The 18,982-nt window shown below is 40.8% G+C and overlaps 1 protein-coding gene across 3 annotated transcripts; it reads right to left on the bottom strand.

The window, feature by feature from the left end:
• Window positions 1-6,540: 6,540 nt before the first annotated feature.
• si:ch211-133n4.6 (uncharacterized protein LOC797776 homolog) lies at window positions 6,541-13,075 on the bottom strand. Of its 3 annotated transcripts, XM_050034805.1 has the most exons (10): window positions 12,962-13,075; window positions 11,269-11,330; window positions 11,156-11,182; window positions 11,037-11,069; window positions 10,798-10,830; window positions 10,090-10,122; window positions 9,971-10,003; window positions 8,428-8,457; window positions 8,109-8,150; window positions 6,541-6,998 (listed from the first exon to the last, which is right to left on the bottom strand). In XM_050034805.1, exons 1-10 carry the CDS (start codon window positions 12,970-12,972, stop codon window positions 6,787-6,789), a joined length of 516 nt encoding a protein of 171 aa, XP_049890762.1. In that variant the 5' UTR covers window positions 12,973-13,075; the 3' UTR covers window positions 6,541-6,786. The 3 variants fall into 3 exon arrangements, with proteins under 3 accessions (XP_049890762.1, XP_049890763.1, XP_049890765.1); XM_050034806.1 differs by lacking the exon at window positions 8,428-8,457; XM_050034808.1 differs by lacking the exon at window positions 11,269-11,330 and having other exon boundaries at window positions 12,962-13,066.
• Window positions 13,076-18,982: the final 5,907 nt, after the last annotated feature.

Raw genomic sequence — 18,982 nt, 5'->3', positions numbered from 1 at the left:
CACTTCTTCTCTCAGGCTTTTAACTCAGGTTGAGCCGGACACCCAAACATTTTAGCTTATTTTGATCTTATTTTATAACTCTTGTATTTTATTTTATTGTATTGTATTTTATGTATCTTATGGTTATTATTGTGGTGTACTATTAGGTACCTCATTGTATTTGCTTGTTTATTTCTATTGACCTGTTCAGCACTTTGGTCAACCTTGGTTGTTTTAAATGTGCTTAATAAATAAAGTTTGAGTTGAGTTGAGTTGAGTAATAGCTCTAACATGGCCTACACCATAAACTTATAGCTCTAACGTTGCCTACACCATAAACTAATAGCTCTAATGTGGCCAACACAATAAACTTATAGCTCTAACGTGGCCTACACTATAAACTTATAGCTCTAACGTGGCCTACACCATAAACTGATAGCTCTAATATGGCCTACACCATAAACTTATAGCTCTAATGTGGCCTACACCATAAACTTATAGCTCTAACGTGGCCTACACCATAAACTTATAGCTTTGACGTGGCCTACACCATAAAGTTATAGCTTTAACGTGGCCTACACCATAAACTTAGAGCTCTAATGTGGCCTATACCATAAACTTATCGCTCTAATGTGGCCTTCACCATAAACCTATAGCTTTAAAGTGGCCTACACCATGAACTTATAACTCTAATTTCAGCTACACCATAAACTTATAGCTCTAATGTGGCCTAAGCCATAAAGTAATAGCTCTAATGTGGACTACACCATAAACTTATACCTCTAATTTGGCCTACACCATAAACGTATAACTTTAACGTGGCCTACACCATAAACTTATATCTCTAATGTGGCCTACACAATAAACTAATAGCTCTAACGTGGCCTACACAATAAACACCATAAACCTATAGCGTTAAAGTGGCCTACACCATAATCTTATAGCTTTAACGTGGCCTACACCATGAAGTTATAGCTCTAATGTGGCCTACGCCATAAAGTAATAGCTCTAATGTGGCCTACACCATAAACGTATAACTTTAACGTGGCCTACACCATAAACTAATAGCTTTAACATGGCCTACACCATAAACTTATAGCTCTAATGTGGCCTACACCATAAACTTATAACTTTAACGTGGCCTACACCATAAACTAATAGCTCTAACGTGGCCTACACCATACACTTATAACTCTAACGTGGCCTACACCATAAACTTATAGCTCTAATGTGGCCTACACCATGAACTTATACCTCTAATGTGGCCTACACCATAAACTTATAGCTTTAACGTGGACTACACCATAAACTAATAGCTCTAACGTGGCCAACACCATGAACTTATAGCTCTAAAGTGGCCTACACCATAAACTTATAGCTCGAACGTGGCGTACACCATAAACTTATAGCTCTAATGTCGGCTACACCATAAACTAATAGCTCTAACGTGGCCAACACCATACACTTAAAGTTTTAACATGGCCTACACCATGAAATTATAGCTCTAATGTGGCCTACACCATGAACTTATAACTCTAACATGTCCTACACCATAAACTTATAGATCTAATGTGGCCTACACCATAAACTTATAGCTTTAAAGTCGCCTACACCATAAACTTATAGCTCTAATTTCGGCTACACCATAAACTTATAGCTTTAACGTGGCCTACACCATAAACTTATACCTCTAATGTGGCCTACACCATAAAGTAATAACTCTAATGTGGTCTACACCATAAACTTATAGCTCTAATGTGGCCTACACCATAAACTTAACGTTATGTCGGCTACACCATGAACTTATAGCTTGAACGTGGCATACACCATAAACTTATAGCTCTAAAGTGACCTACACCGTAAAGTAATAGCTCTAATGTGGCCTACACCAAAAACTTATAACTTTAACGTGGCCTACACCATAAACTAATAACTCTAACGTGGTCTACACCATAAACTTATAACTCTAAAGTGGCCTACACCATAAACTAATAGCTCTAACGTGGCCAACACCATAAACTTATAGCTCTAAAGTGGCCTACACCATAAACTTATAGCTCGAACGTGGCGTACACCATAAACTTATAGCTCTAATGTCAGCTACACCATAAACTTATAGCTTTAACGTGGCCTACACCATAAACTTATAGCTCTAATGTGGCCTACACCATGAAGTAATAACTCTAATGTGGTCTACACCATAAACTTATAGCTCTAATGTGGCCTACACCATGAACTTATAGCTCTAACGTGGCCTACACCATAAACTTATAGCTCTAACGTGGTCTACACCAGAAACTTATAGATCTATTGTGGCCTACACCATAAACTTATAGCGCTAAAGTCGCCTACACCATAAACTTATAGCTCTAATGTCAGCTACACCATAAACTTATAGCTTTAACGTGGCCTACACCATAAACTTATAGCTCTAATGTGGCCTACACCATAAAGTAATAACTCTAATGTGGTCTACACCATAATCTTATAGCTCTAATGTGGCCTACACCATAAACTTATAACTTTAACGTGGCCTACACCATAAACTAATAACTCTAACGTGGCCTACACCATAAACTTATAGCTCTAACGTGGCCTACACCATAAAGTTAACGTTATGTCGGCTACACCATAAACTTATAGCTTTAACGTGGCATACACCATAAACTTATCGCTCTAAAGTGGCCTACACCATAAAGTAATAGCTCTAATGTGGCCTTCACCATAAACTTATAGCTCTAATGTGGCCTACACCATAAACTTATAACTTTAACGTGGCCTACACCATAAACTAATAACTCTAACATGGCCTACACCATAAACTTATAGCTCTAATGTGGCCTACACCATAAACTTAACGTTATGTCAGCTACACCATAAACTTATAGCTTTAACGTGGCATACACCATAAACTTATAGCTCTAATGTGGCCTACACCATAAAGTAATAGCTCTAATGTGGCCTACACCATAAACTTATAGCTCTAATGTGGTCTACACCATAAACTTATAACTTTAACATGGCCTACACCATAAACTTATAGCTCTAACGTGGCCTACACCATAAACTTATAGCTTTAACGTGGCCTACACCATAAACTAATGGCTCTAACGTGGCCTACACCATAAACTTATAGCTTTAACGTGACCTACACCATAAACTAATAGCTCTAACGTGGCCTACAACATAAACTTATAGCTCAAACGTGGAAACACCATAAACTTATAGCTCTAATGTGGCCTGCACCATAAACTTATAGCTCTAACGTGGCCTACACCATAAACTAATAGCTCTAACGTGGCCTACACCATAAGCTTATAGCTTTAACGTGGTCTACCCCATAAACTAATAGCTCTAACGTGGCCAACACCATAAACTTATAGCTCTAAAGTGGCCTACACCATAAACTTATAGCTCGAACGTGGCGTACACCATAAACTTATTGCTCTAATGTGGCCTACACCATAAACTTATATCTCTAACGTAGGCTACACCCTAAACTACTAGCTCTAACGTGGCCTACACCATGAACTTATAACTCTAATGTGGCCTACACCATAAACTAATAACTTTAACGTGGCCTACACCATAAACTAATAGCTCTAACGTGGCCTACACCATAAACTTAAAGCTCTAACGTGGCCAACACCATATACTTAGAGCTTTAACGTGGCCTACACCATAAACTTATAGCTCTAATGTGAACTACACCATAAAATTATAGCTCTATCGTTTCCTACACCATAAAATTATAGTTCTAATGTGAACTACACCATAAAGTTATCGCTCTAACGTGGCCTACACCATCAACTTATAGCTCTAATGTGGTCTTCACCATAAACTTATAGCTCTAACGTGGCCTACACCATAAACTAATAGCTTTAACGTGGCCTACACCATATAATTATAGCTCTATTGTGGCCTACACCATAAACTTATAGCTCTAACGTGGCCTACACCATTATCTAATAGCTTTAACGTGGCCTACACCATAAACTTATAGCTCTAATGTGAACTACACCATAAACTTATGCCTCTAATGTGGCGTACTCAATAAACTTACAGCTCTAATGTGGCCTACACCATAAACTTATAGCTTTAACGTGGCCCACACCATAAACTTATAGCTTTAACGTGGCCTACACCATAAACTTATAGCTCTAATGTGGCCTACACCATAAACGTATAGCTCTAATGTGGACTACACCATAAACTAATAGCTCTAATGTGGCCTACACCATAAAATTATAGCTCTAATGTGGCCTATACCATAAACTTATAGCTCTAATGTGGCCTACACCATAAACTAATAGCTTTAACGTGGCCTACGCCATAAACTTATAGCTCTAACGTGGCCTACACCATAAACTAATACCTCTAACGTGGCCTACACCATAAACTTATAGCTCTAATGTGAACTATACCACGAACTTGTAGCTTTAACGTTGCCCACTGTCCTTTGTTCCAATAGTCTGAAATCTCTTATCAATAAGAGTGCTTCTCAAATGTGTTTGGGCTTCATAAATAAAATTGATTGAATTGATTGATGTTTAAGTGACTGTGTGATTTACAGGTCAGTTTTTTTAGAAATGAGTATTTGTTTTTGTTTCCTCACTTCTACTGAGAACCTGAGCTGTGTAGATATCAGTAGTTTTTTGTACCTGTTCAGACTCAGCAGCTGACACAGTCATGTTCAGTCGGTTGAATCAGTAGATTTAATGTTTCCTGACCTTTCAGTTGACATTTCTCTGCTGTTTCTATGAACTTTAACTGCTGCTCTTTGAGAAACGCTCTAAACAAGATCAGATGGCAGCTGAGAGGCCACCTGATATACTCATACAAAGACTCAGTACAAGGAACAAGGACACGAGTATTAACGTTGCAACAGCTGGTTGTGATGCCAAACTGCCACTGGAGGTAGTGATGTCATACCTGTACGCTCTTGCTCAGGCTAACAATGCCCCTCAGGGATGGAAGCTCTGCATTGTCTAACAAAGATACCAAGAATTGTGACTGTTGTTTTGTTGATTTTGTTTTAACATGCTGAACTGTAATTTTCAGGGTTGTTGCTGTTGTTGTTTGGATGATTCGACTAAGCTAATATATGCTAACATCTGGCATCAGTCGTTGCCATAGCTCAAGTTTATTGTCAGGTACATTTAAAATACAGTGCTTCTTCCTGCAGCAGGTGGAGTAAACGTCCTGTATGTGAGATGATGGTGATCACTGCCCTGATCAGGTGTTCATGATCCTGTACTGTGGCGTTGCTGAACCATCCAGTCGAGATGCTTTCTGTTGTGGACCGATAGAAGCTAATGAGAGTTTTTGTGGACAGGCCAAGTTTCTTCAGACACATCAGGATGTCTCTGATGTTCTGAGGCCAGGAGACAGTCTGTGATCTGGATGTCTGAGAACTTGAAGCTATTTAGAGGTGTTGTTTACAGATAAATAGGTGACTGATCAGTTTTAGTTTTTGTGAAGTTGCCTTTGTTTTCTCAGCATTAAGAGATAGATAGTTGTGACAACATATGAACTTGTCCCTAATCTCATTCTTATACACACCTTTGCTGTTTTTTGTAGTGAGCCCCATTACTGTAGTGTCATCTGCAGATTTCACAATATGTTGGTCTGATGTTTGGCCACACTGTCATATATGCCTTCTCCCTTGGAGAGCAGCTGATGTGCTGGTGATTTTTGATCTGATTTTTGGAGCATGCATCTGTTGTGAACATGATTAGAACCAAACATAGAGCACAGATTGAATGGTGGTGAAAAAGGTTTATTGCCGCAAAGGATGATGATGATGATGATGTGGGATGTGGTGGTGAGGGATGGGAGTCTGGGGTCCATCAGGAGGATTGGAGGTTGTTGACAGGATGCTGGTATGTGGGGGGCAGGTGAAGCTGGCAGGCAGGTGAGTGGTGTCATAGAGCTCAGATAAAAACAGGTCAACAACGTGAAAGCACAAAGAAACAAAATACCAGGTGTAAATCAGTGAGCCGTGATGTGCAGCTATCATGACAAGTCGGACTGTAATCTGGCAGTATGATGGTGTAGAAACACTGCATGTTGATGAAGTGATGAGATGCAGGGGTACTTGATGAACTGACAGTAGATGGGCGAGTTTGGTACAACAGATCCAGGAACAAGGAAATCAGAAAGAAAGACCAACAGCGATGACAACACAAAGAGACAAAGATAAACAGGGACACAGAGAAGGAGACACACGAGGAAACATTTGCCACGAACAGCAAACGCTGAGTCTTCATTGCAACAGTCAGTGATTCTGTTCTCAGACAGTACACCCTTTGTGCTAAGTTGGCCTTCCTCTCCTCTCCTTGTTTCCTCTCCTCTCCTCCTCTGCTCTACTCTTTAATTCATGAAACATATAATTCATGAAACATATCAGAGATTTAATTCATGAAACATATCAGAGGCTTCTACCTGACAAATATTCAAAAATAGTCTGAAATGTTGAGTTGTGCATTGTAGTTGACAAACCCATTTAATGTTACGACTTCATCCCCAAATTACAAAGACACAAACAATCCAGACAATTCATATCAGTTTTAACTGTGATTCAGATTCAGGGACTTCTTCTCATGTCTTAATTGATTTCATTCTGTTAGAGGAGACGTAGAATCCAAACACAATGTTCAAATAAAATTAGATTGAAAATGGCCCCTGGATCCATCAGAATGATTGTGTGTGTTTAAACATGTGTGTTTGTACAGTACACAGGTTTATCAGAGTAAATATGTTCACACATGTGATTCATGTTTTTATAGCCACATGTGGGTTGGTGGTTTATATCTGGCGCCGGTTGGTCCTGGATCGTCTCTTGGATGTCCGGTTTCTCACCAGAGCTTTCGGCTGAGGAATGATTGGCTGACGGGGGACAGCAGGGCTATCAATGACATGGGCGGGGCTTTGTGGTGGGAGGGCGGGACTCTGAGGTTTGGCTGAGCGCGAGCTGAAATGTTTCTTTCCTTCTTCTTCAGAGTCAGAGCTCTCATCTTCTGTAAGACAAACAAACAAACCTTATTTATAATATTTTATTTATAAAAGTTTTATTTCATCTTTAGTATTTTCATGATTACATAATTTTATTGGGCAGAATTTTTATGTCATTATAGTCAGCCAATCACATTCCTCCTGCCTCTGGAAAGCTCAACAATGTTAGACTGTTAGCTCCTGCTAGCTCCCATTAGCTCCCATTAGCTAGAGTAACAATGTCAAAGTAAATCTGAATCAACAAACTATCTGCTGACAAACTGCCTGACAAACAGCAAAAACAACCATCTTTAGCTTTTAAGCAAAGCCTGCTTTAACAAGGCTGCTATTGCTAACCCTTAAAAAGGCTGCTAATGCTAACCCCTAACGAGGCTGCTAATGCTAACCATAAGTATTATTTACCTTCATGGCTCTACCAAAAAGCCCTTTCTGTCAGAAATTTATTGTAACTCAAAACATAAACTTTTTCCTAAACTTTACTAAGACAGGAGGCAAACTTCTCAAACAAACAGTGCTGCTAACTGCTAACTCCCTGCTAACTAGCTACTAACTAGCTAGGCTGGCTCTTGAGCCTGAGTTTTTAGTCAGCAACATGTCAGACCCTCTGTTACACATGTACCTGTATACTTTTGATACAAACATAGATCCTGATAATCCTGTGTGGTGTCTGTTTAACTATAAATTTATTTATTTATTTGATTTATTGAGTGTTCAAGTATTTTGAATAAGATGTTAAAAAAAATGTTAAAAGCACATTCAGTAAGGGTGTCAGTGGATTAGTGGATAGAGCAGGCGCCCCATGTACAAGGCTGTTGCCGCAGGGGCCCAGGTTCAACTCCAGCCTGTGGCCATTTCCTGCATGTCACTCCCTCTCTCTCTCCCCCCTTCAAACTCATCTGTCCTGTCGATTAAAGGCTAAAATGCCCCAAAAATATCTTTAAAAAAAAATTCAGTAAGTAAATAAAATGTTTTTCTAAAAACATCATAAGTCAATAAAATTTGTGTCAAGAAACAAACATTACAAAATAAATAAATAAATACAAAGAGCTCAGAGTCATACACAGCCCCGAAAGTGTATCTGATTTTAAAAATCAAAAATCATGTTTTTGTCTCACCATCTTCTTCCTCCACACTGATGGCGGTGGCTGCAGCAGGTTCTGAAATCAATCAATCAATCAATCAATCAATCAATCAATCAACCAACCAACCAACCAGCTAATCAACCAATCATTCGATCAATCAATCAATCAATCAATCAATTATCCAACCAATCAACCAATCAATCAATCTCAGTCTATCAGTCAATCAGTCTATCAACCATCCAACCAATCAATCAATCAGTCAATCAATCAATCATCTAACCAACAAACCAACCAACCGAAATGTTTATAGAAACACAGATATTCAGAGTTCGAACAAGTAAACAGGACGTACCAGGTGCTGTCACCTGATTGGCTGCTGGAGCTTAAAAAACAACAAAATATTAAAATAAAACAGGACAATGATAAAAAAGATTAATAAATGGATGAACACATGAATACATGAAGAAATGGACTGATGAATGAGAACATGAAGCGCTGCTGATTAATGAAGTCACGGAGTGTCATCCACCAGTATCAAGTCTCATTCATTCATTCATTCAGCAGAAATGGTCCCACCCATGTTTTTTTTTTTTTTGTTTTGTTTTGTTTTAATTTTATATGTGGGGGGTAAATGGGCTAAAAAATGGTAGGATGTGTAGGATCGTCCACGTGGTCTGTAATGGCCCTGAGACAACTGCCCACCTGGGTGGGTTTATCCAGGTTGGCCCCAGATAAGGCGTCTATTTTGGGCCCATCCCTGCTTGGTAACTCAGGTGGTCCAAGTATTACCCCTGATGCCCATTTTATACCCACATACAGATGTTGGCTAGGGTTACTTTACTTTACTTTACTTTACTTTATTGAGTTTATTTGAGCAGGGACAATGCATACTAATTGGCAGTGATAGACAGTAAAACATGCAGGTTAGGGTGCCAGTTGATCCAATTTAGGGGCCGTGTGCACAAACAGAAACAGGATGAATAAAGGTTGAGGTCAGGAATACCCAAATGAAGGACTAGGGATCAACTAAAGGTGAGTGACCGTCACCTGCCGAGCAATATTTGTGCTGGATGCAGATGGCGCCTGATGTGACAGACATTGAATGCAAGCATGCTAGCTAATGTGTGCTAGCATCCTAATAAATATTGTGATGTTATTGGTACATTTTACATGTTCGTATGTTCCATTTCTCTGAACTCTCATATGAGGCAGTTTGTACTTCTATGGTTAGTATCACATGGTCGACATGGCAACAATCACACATACTTCTGTCTTATTGGTCGCGACTTTATCTGTCAAAGTTGTCTGAAGTCGAACTGCATATGATGCGAAGATGTGACGAGCGTTTTATTGGCTCCTGGGGTCACACTGGATGGAAGTCAACAGGAGGCATTTATAGGTAAGTAGGTAGGTGGACAGACAGACAGACAGACAGACAGGTAGATAGCAGATGCGATTGCTATGAGACAACAAGGGAGGCTGAACTTCCCCTAAAATTTCATAGAAGAAATGGTCAAATATACACTATTGAATTTACATTAAAATAAGAATTGACATTGCATTAAACGTGCGCTAGGATGCGTTTCACATCATGACTATGATGGTTTTTTTCACGCAGCAAAGCAAGACGCTCATTGGATACATGCGACAAAATTGTCACTTCCAGGGAGGCTCAGCTTCCCTGGGACCTAATGGAGCGGTAGGCGGGAGAGGACGCTCGGTGTCTGCATGATGATTGGAGGAATTGTCTAAGAGGCTGAACTCCTTTGTGATTGACAGCGCTTTGGAAATACTTAAAGTGAGCTTCCCCTGTTTGAAAGATCAGCAGCCGCCACTGGTAGATAGATAGATACCGTTAAGTGTATATGTGTACTCTTTATGTGTTGCGCTCTCACCGTCTGCGATCTCTGAACTGGAGCTGGTCGTATCTAAAACACATCAACACAAGTCAGTTGGGTGAACGACAGGTAAACAGGTATCATCATAATCATCATCATCACCATCATCATCCTACCTGAAGGTCCTGCTCCATAATACTGCGGTTCATCTGGAACCAAACATTTCAAACAGAGAATATTTATGAATTGATCTATAATCAATAGTCAATAGTCAGTAGTCAATCAATCAATCAAGCGGTCTGAAGTCTGAAGACAATCATTATGTTAATCATACGTTTTTCTGTTGGTGTGTCTAAATAAGAACCATCAGATGCAGGCTCATCGGAGGGTTCACTGTCTCACTGTGGTGGTTTATGGGGACATTTTAATAAGGATCACTTCTGATGTTAAACCACCAGGTGTCAGAGTAACACAGGAAGTGAGAGTACCTGAGCAGGTAGAGGACAGAGTACCTGAGCAGGTATAGAATACCTGAGCAGGTAGAGGACAGAGTACCTGAGCAGGTAGAGTACAGAGTACCTTAGCAGATAGAGTACCTGAGCAGGTAGAGGACACAGTACCTGAGCAGGTAGAGTACAGAGTACCTGAGTGGGTAGAGGACAGAATACCTGAGCAGGTATAGAGTACCTGAGCAGGTAGAGGACAGAGTACCTGAGCAGGTAGAGGACAGAATACCTGAGCAGGTAGAGGACAGAATACCTGAGCAGGTAGAGTACAGAGTACCTGAGCCGGTAGGGTACAGAGTACCTGAGCAGGTAGAGGACAGAGTACCTGAGCAGGTAGAGGACAGAGTACCTGAGCAAGTAGTGAGTGTCAGATCTTACCTGGCTGATCAGGTGAGACGGCGTTCATACTCTCTGAATAAACAAAATCAACAGTAACAACAAAAACATAAGTTTGTTTATTGAACTTTCACAGAGCTGAAAACATATCAACAGTTTCCTTGTCTCATTAAACTGTCTGTACACAAAACAAGTGATCGCAAAACATTTTAATTAACGTTCTTTAGAGATGTTTGTGTATCACTGACTGTTTTTATTCACATAGACATTTTGTGTCTCACCTGTGGGAGCTTCATCAGACGTGGAGTCTTTATCTGAGGGACAGAGAGGACAGAGACAGATGAGGGACACAGAGAGAAAGAGAGGACAGAGACAGCTGAGGGACAGACAGGTGACTTACCTGTGGACATGGCTTGGATTCCAGCATCTGAAACACAGAACCAAAAAAACGTGTCACATGACCTGTCACATGTCTGTCAGACTGTGATGTCATCAGATTTTAACACGTCTCACCGTTGGTGTCAAAATCCCCCTCCACCAGTAGGATGGACAGAGACAACAGAAGGACAACTTTCCTGCAATACAAACACAACCTTCAGTCACAGAAGCTTTGTGTCCTCACAGAGCCATCATACAGAGGCCACACCCGCTGCTTCCAGCTGTGCTCTGATTGGCTCGTTACTTAACTACATCAGAAAAGGGGTACAACCAAGGAATTGTTTTTGTTTTGTTTTTTGTTTTTTTGTTAATTTTCTTCGTGTCAGCAAGGGTTTCCTCCAGGTGCTCTGACATGTTCTCCCTGTGTCAGTGTGGGTTTCCTCTAGGTGCTCCGAAATGTTCTCCCCGTGTCAGTGTGGGTTTCCTCCGGGTGCTCTGACATGTTCTCCCCGTGTTCCCCGTGTCAGTGTGGGTTTCCTCCGGGTGCTCTGACATGTTCTCCCCGTGTCAGTGTGGGTTTCTTCCAGGTGCTCTGACATGTTCTCCCTGTGTCAGCATGGGTTTCCTCCAGGTGCTCTGACATGTTCTCCCCTGTGTCAGCATGGGTTTCCTCCAGGTGCTCTGATATGTTCTCCTTGTGTCAGTGTGGGTTTCCTCCAGGTGCTCCGACATGTTCTCCCCGTGTCAGTGTGGGTCATGCCAGATCATCAACAGCCTCCACCGCAAAGGCGGTTGGCAGAGAGATTCCACCCAGTTATTTGGGACAGATGCTTCTCTTTCCACATAAAGTTTCTGCAGATTGTTTCAAACTCTTTAAAGAATTTACAAAGAGTGTTGAAAGCAGGAAGCTCATATAAGACAGGAACAGGTGGTGGTCGGCCATCGGAACATCTCAGATGTTCAGCAACTAGGGTTAGGCTAGAATGTGATCCTACTATTTGTCGTCCTCTGAACTTGCTTTTGTTTTAAAAGAGGTAGAAATGGCACAGATTTTGTGGTTAGTTCTTTTTATTAGGAACCGGCACAAACAAATCGGCTCACTCAGTGAGTGTCTAAGAAAGTATCCCTGTGCTTTAATGGACATGGAGCAAAAAACAAAACTTCATCTCAAAGTGAGAATCACTGAGCATAAGGCTGCTGTTAGAAATGAGAACCTGGATTACACCACTGTTGGACGCCAAAGGAGAAAAACCATGTGTCAGTCACTTCCCTGAAATTTGTTGCCATTGAAAAGTACAACCTAATCCAAAAGTGGACAATTTGATTAACCACCATTCAACAAGGGAAGAATTTTGGAGGACGATAAAAACAAATCATTGGGATGGTGAAAATAAATCAGGTGGGCAGGGTTTTGAAGACATGTTTCCCTTAAAAATCATCAAAACATTTTATCAGCCAGAAAGTTAAAGAAAAAATAGAATTTATTGCTGTTGTTGTTGTTATATTAAATTTCTGACAGTCCTTGAACACATCATTTGTGACAAATTCTTCTCTCCAAAAAATAAAAACAACCTTAACCTAAAATAGTGACATTTCATTTAAAATCACTTTATTCTAAATAAATACATTTCAACTTTCAAACATCAAAGTTTTATAGATTTTCCTCCGGTCATTCAGGGAGGGTGAGAATAAAAACAGCAACCCTGCTCCTCCTCTGATAAATACAGAACAGTCCCTAAATGTCTCAGTCTGTCTCTGTTTGATCCTCAGTGTCTTTGGAGCGTTGTATTATGGGATGCTGACTTGGTAGACAGACAGATGGACGTACCTGGTGAGCATGATGCTGTGAGGTCAGACGTCCCTGGATCAGAGCGACAGGTGGGCAGCAAACAGGTGAGTTACAGTACGTAAGTTTGGCACTGCAGGAGTCCGTGTGGCTCCCAGCGTCTGGCAGGGCGGCTTATATACCCACCTAAATGTCACCACACTGTGTGTGTGTGTGTGTGTGTGTGTGTGTGTATGTGTGTGTGTGTGTGTGTGGTTCAGGTTTCTGAGGAGATGAAGAAGACTCTGACAAAGGTTGGTCTTCATGTCTTAATGAGGACTTCTAACCCTGAACCTACGTTCACTCAGAGGTGGTTCACATGTTGTTAATGTGTGGTTCACATGTTGGAAATGTGTCATTAAAGAGTTGTTAATGTGCAATTAATGTTTTGTTAATGTGTGGTAGTCAACATGTTGTTACTGTTTCTATCAACATGTGGTTAATGTGCTGTTGATGTTTTTGTCAACATCTTACTAACGTGTTTGTGTTAATGTTTTGTTGATGTGTTTTTCACGTTAACGTGTTGTTAACATGTTTTTAACATGTTAAGGTGTTGTTGACGTGATATGAATGTGCTGTTGACCTGCTGTTTATGTGCTGTTGACATGTTATTGACGTGTTGTTGACGTGTTTGAATGTTTGTGTGTTTTTGACCTGCTGTTAATGTGTTATTAACGTGTTGTAAATGTGTTATTGACAAGTGATTGAGGTGTTGTTGATGTGTTATGAACGTGTTGACCTGCTTGTTAACGTGTTGTTGACATGTTATTGATGCATTGTTGTTGTGTTGTTAATGTGTAATTAATGTGTTCTAAACATGTTGTTGACCTGCTGTTGATGTATTGTTGATGTGTTAACATATTGTTGATATGTTAACACATGTTTTTAATTTGCTGTTGACATGTTATTAACATGTTTTTGAGAAGTTTTTAACGTGTTGTTGATATTATACAAATGTGTAGATGACGTATTGTTGATGTGCTGTTAACGTGTTGTTTCCTGTCAGAACCAACAGTGACGACAGATTTTCTGATTAATTCTTGAAGTTTATTTTGTTTGAATATTGTTGACATCATGTCTGATCATGGAACTGCCCCCTCAACACACACACACACACACACACACACAGAGGAAATAATAGAGAAAAATCTATGGCCTATAATTGAAAAACGTTGAAGAAAATAAGAATAATGATAATAAAAAATAATGATGGAGTCACCAAATGTTGTTCAGCCTGTGGCGGTCCTCACAGTGACACAAACACACTCAGTCTCTTTGTGTGTCACCTGGTGACGTCCTCGTAGGTTGGGGAATCCCCGTCCAACAAACACTCTCAGTCAGAGGAACATTAACGACAGGTCGAGTTTCAGACCGAGATCCGTCTGATAGAAGCTGAAGAACAATCAGAGCAGAACGCCAGCGCTACACCTGGAACAAACACTATGACTATGATAATGACTGGGGCCCCCACTCAGACATTTATTTATTTATTTATTTATACACATCACTTCACATTCTTGTGACTAAAAAGCCAAGTTAAATCTTATTGATTTTTCAAAGACGTCTTTCAAACTGTCTGTTCTGGGTTTTTTTCTCTCTTTTTTTGTGTTGCATTTGTTTGTTTGTTTATTTAAAGGATTAAACACGCAAAAACCCTCTCTGAACTCTGGGTTCAGATAAAAGTTAACAAACAGCAGCAGGAAGACGTTCATTTGTCCTTCAGCTGTGTATATCCTAATGAAGTCAGCTAGAGTGTCTTGTGCCCCGGGAGGTCCCCTCACACACTCAGTGATAATGGTGGACTGGTATTTGACTATCAAAGACTCCTCTGTCTCCGGACGTCCCTCTGTGTAAACGGAGACGCCGCTGAACTGAAGACACTTTTTAAAGCTGTGCCGCTTCATTCAGCCGCCGCCCCCGACGCCACGCCTTTGAAACATGGTAAGGTCAGATTTACATGTTTATAGAGCTCTGTCCATTAATCAGTCCGTCCGTCCTTTCATCTGTCCATCTGTCTGTCTGAGGACGTCCCACAGGGGGGACGGACAGACCTGAAACAGTAGAGACTTTACAGGTGTCTCTGTCTCTGTTAATATCTCATTGTGTCATATGGATCACTGTACATTTATTATGTTCATCTGTTCTCTACCACATCTACTGTCCATCTGTCCGTCCTGAGGACAGATCCATCCTCAGTGTCTCTTCCTGAGGTTAAAGAGTTTTTCCTGATCAGCTGTGAGAGTCCAGAGGATAGAGGGACAGAGGACAGAGGGTCTAAAGGACAGAGGACAGAGGGATGTTGTATGCTGTAAAGCATCTGAGGCAGGCTATGATTTGTGATATTGGGCTTTTTAAATAAAATTGAATTAAATTGAATATTAGAAACTGGTGGAGAATTGGACTTAGCATCACTGTTAGCATCAACATTTCTAAAGTCAGAACAGATGTTTACTTCTGTATCATCATTAGCTCAGTACCTTCTGTCAGTTGGACATTGAGACAGGCAGACCGTGGTAGAACTCATTCATTTGTTCATGTTCCATAACCGCTAATTCTGTTGGGGGTTGAGGAGGGTGGAGCCTATCAGGTGACATTGGGTGGTAGGCGGGGTTCACCCAGGACAGGTCACCAGACTATCACAGGACTGACACATAGAGACAGACAACCATTCACATTCACATTCACACCTAGGACAATTTAGAGTCACCAGTTAACCTGCATGTCTTTGGACTGTGGGAGGAAGCTGGAGCATGTCAGAGCACCAGGAAACCAATGCTGACACGGGGAGAACATGTCAGAGCACCTGGAGGAAACCCACGTTGACACAGGGAGAACATGTCAGAACACGTGGAGGAAACCCACGTTGACATGGGGAGAACATGTCGGAGCACCTGGAGGAAACCCACGCTGACACAGGGAGAACATGTCAGAGCACCTGGAGGAAACCCACGTTGACACAGGGAGAACATGTCAGAGCACGTGGAGGAAACCAATGCTGACACAGGGAGAACATGTCAGAGCACCCGGAGGAAACCAATGCTGACACGGGGAGAACATGTCAGAGCACCTGGAGGAAACCCATGCTGACACAGGGGAGAACATGTCAGAGCACCTGGAGGAAACCCACGTTGACACAGGGAGAGCATGTCGGAGCCCCTGGAGGAAACCCACGCTGACACAGGGAGAACATGTTGGAGCACCTGGAGGAAAACCACGCTGACACAGGAGAACATGTCAGAGCACCTGGAGGAAAACCACGCTGACACAGGGAGAACATGTCGAAACACTCGGAGGAAACCAATGCTGACACAGGGAGAACATGTCGAAACACTCGGAGGAAACCCACGCTGACACAGGGAGAACATGTCGGAGCACCTGGAGGAAACCCACGCTGACACAGGGAGAACATGTCGGCAACAATGCCAACCACCGCATCACCGTGCCGCCCATGCTGAGTGCTAAATGGTTAAAGACAACCTGCTTTCATTAAAATAAAATAATAAAAAAAACTTTGCAGAAAAGTCATTGGCAATAAACGATTTCTCAGTATCTTGATTTAAATATAAGAAACTCATGAAATTCACAATGAGCAGATTTAAATCGTGTCTCTCAAACAGAACTCAGTTTGTTCATGTAAAACCGTCCAAGAACATCAAAGGTAGTGACGGGGTTCCACAAGGTTCTGTCCTCGGACAACTTCTGTTCTCTTTCTGTGTGTTTCCAAGAGAGTTCTTATCAGCTGTGATGGCCCAAGGACAGAGGGTCTAAGGACAGAGGGTCCAAAGACAGAGAGTCTGAGGACAGAGAGTCTAAGGACAGAGGGTCCAAGGACCAAAGGTCCGGGGACAGAGAATCTGAGGACAGAGGGTCCAAAGACCGTGAGTCTAAGGAAAGAGGGTCCAAAGGCAGGGTCTAAGGACAGAGGGTCCAAAGACAGAGAGTCTGAGGACAGAGGGTCCAAAGACGGAGAGTCCAAAGGACAGAGGGTCCAAAGACTGAAGGTCCAGGGACAGAGAATCTGAGGACAGAGGGTCCAAAGACAGTGGGTCAGAGGACAGAGGGACCAGAAGACAGAGGGTCCAAAGACAGAGGGTCTAAGGAAAGAGGGTCCAAAGGCAGAGTCTAAGGACAGAGGGTCCAAAGGCAGAGTCTAAGGACAGAGGGTCCAAAGACAGAGAGTCCAAAGGACAGAGGGTGCAAGGACTGAAGGTCCAGGGACAGAGAATCTGAGGACAGAGGGTCCAAAGACAGTGGGTCTGAGGACAGAGGGTCCAAAGACAGAAGGTCTAAGGAAAGAGTGTCCAAAGGACAGAGAGTCCATGGACCGAAGGTCCAGGGACAGAGAGTCTGAGGACAGAGGGTCTAAAGACAGGGTCTAAGGACAGAGGGACATTCAGGTTTGTCTCATTAAGGTGAGGAATGTTATTAGTCTCCTGGATCGTGGTGGTAACTGATCGGCCAGCGTCCCTTTGCCAGCAGAGTAATAAGTGTCATCGGTCAGATGTCCATCAGCAGCATGAATTACAGACATACCAGACAGGATCAGGATCAGGGTCTGAACCTGATCCTGGATCGGCTGATTTGACACTGAGGCACCATGAGTCTGTCTGGATCATCTCATCAGACACTGACTGTCAGACACTCTTACATGACATACATACATATGTATAAACAGATATATATATAGTAACTACATGTATATTTGTGTCCATATACAGTACATACACATGTATATGTTTTTGCATATATACAGTAAATACATGTATATGTCTGCATATATACATGTATTTACTGTATATATGTGTGTCTGTATAAATATAAACATGTATATGTGTGTCTATAAATATAAACATGTATATATGTGTGTCTGTATAAATACAATAAATACATGTAGGTATATGTCTGCATATATACAATAAATACACATTTACATGTGTCTGTGTATATACAGCAAAGTCAAGTATATATGTATCTGCATACATACAGTAAATACATATGTATATGTATATATATATATATATATATACATACATACATACATATACAGTAAATATGTGTGTCTGCATATATACAGTAAATACATGTATATATATGTGCTTGTATATATACAGTAGATAAATGTATATATTTATCTTCATATAGTAAATACATGTATTTATGTGTCTGTATAAATACAGTGAACACATGTATATATGTGTCTTTATATATACAGTAAATACATGTATACATGTGTCTGAATATATACAGTAAACTCATGTATATATGTGTATATATATATATATATAGTAAACACATGTACATATGTGTAGGTATAGATACAGCAAACACATGTATATATGTCTGTATATATGCATTAAATACATGTATATATGTGTCTGTATAATACAGTAAATATATGTATATGTGTATGTGTGTATATATACAGTAAATACATGAATATGCGTCTGTATATATGCAGCAAATACATGTCTATGTGTCTGTATATATACAGTAAATACATGTACATATCTGTAGGTATAGATACAGCAAACACATGTATATATGTCTATATATACAGTAAATACATGTATATATGTCTGTATAGATACAGTAAATACATGTATATATGTTTGTATATATGCAGCAAATACATGTATATGTGTCTGTATATATGCATTAAATACATGTGTATATGTGTCTGTATATATATACAGTAAATACATGTATATATGTCTGTATATACGCAGTAAATGCATGTATATGTCTGTATATATGCAGTAAATATATGTATATGTGAGAAGGGTGTGGTATGGACCCAAATGCAGTACACAGGTGCTCAGGAACAGTTGGTAATGACCTTTATTTTCACCACAGCAAACAAGGTATGGAGCAGACTGAATAAACACAGAATAAAGTTCGTTCTTCGGGCTGAAAGCCCTCACACAGTCTCTGGGGCTCAGACAAGGGGAAGAGACGCGGCCGGAGTCGGCCGTGGAACCGAGGGGAAGCTCCTTAGCCCCCGGCTCCAAACAGTTCAGTTCTCTT

Source organism: Epinephelus moara, chromosome 22 (genome assembly GCF_006386435.1).
Source record: "Epinephelus moara isolate mb chromosome 22, YSFRI_EMoa_1.0, whole genome shotgun sequence".
In the NCBI taxonomy this organism is placed as follows: domain Eukaryota; kingdom Metazoa; phylum Chordata; class Actinopteri; order Perciformes; family Serranidae; genus Epinephelus; species Epinephelus moara.
This window is presented reverse-complemented; position numbering and strand designations above follow the sequence as displayed.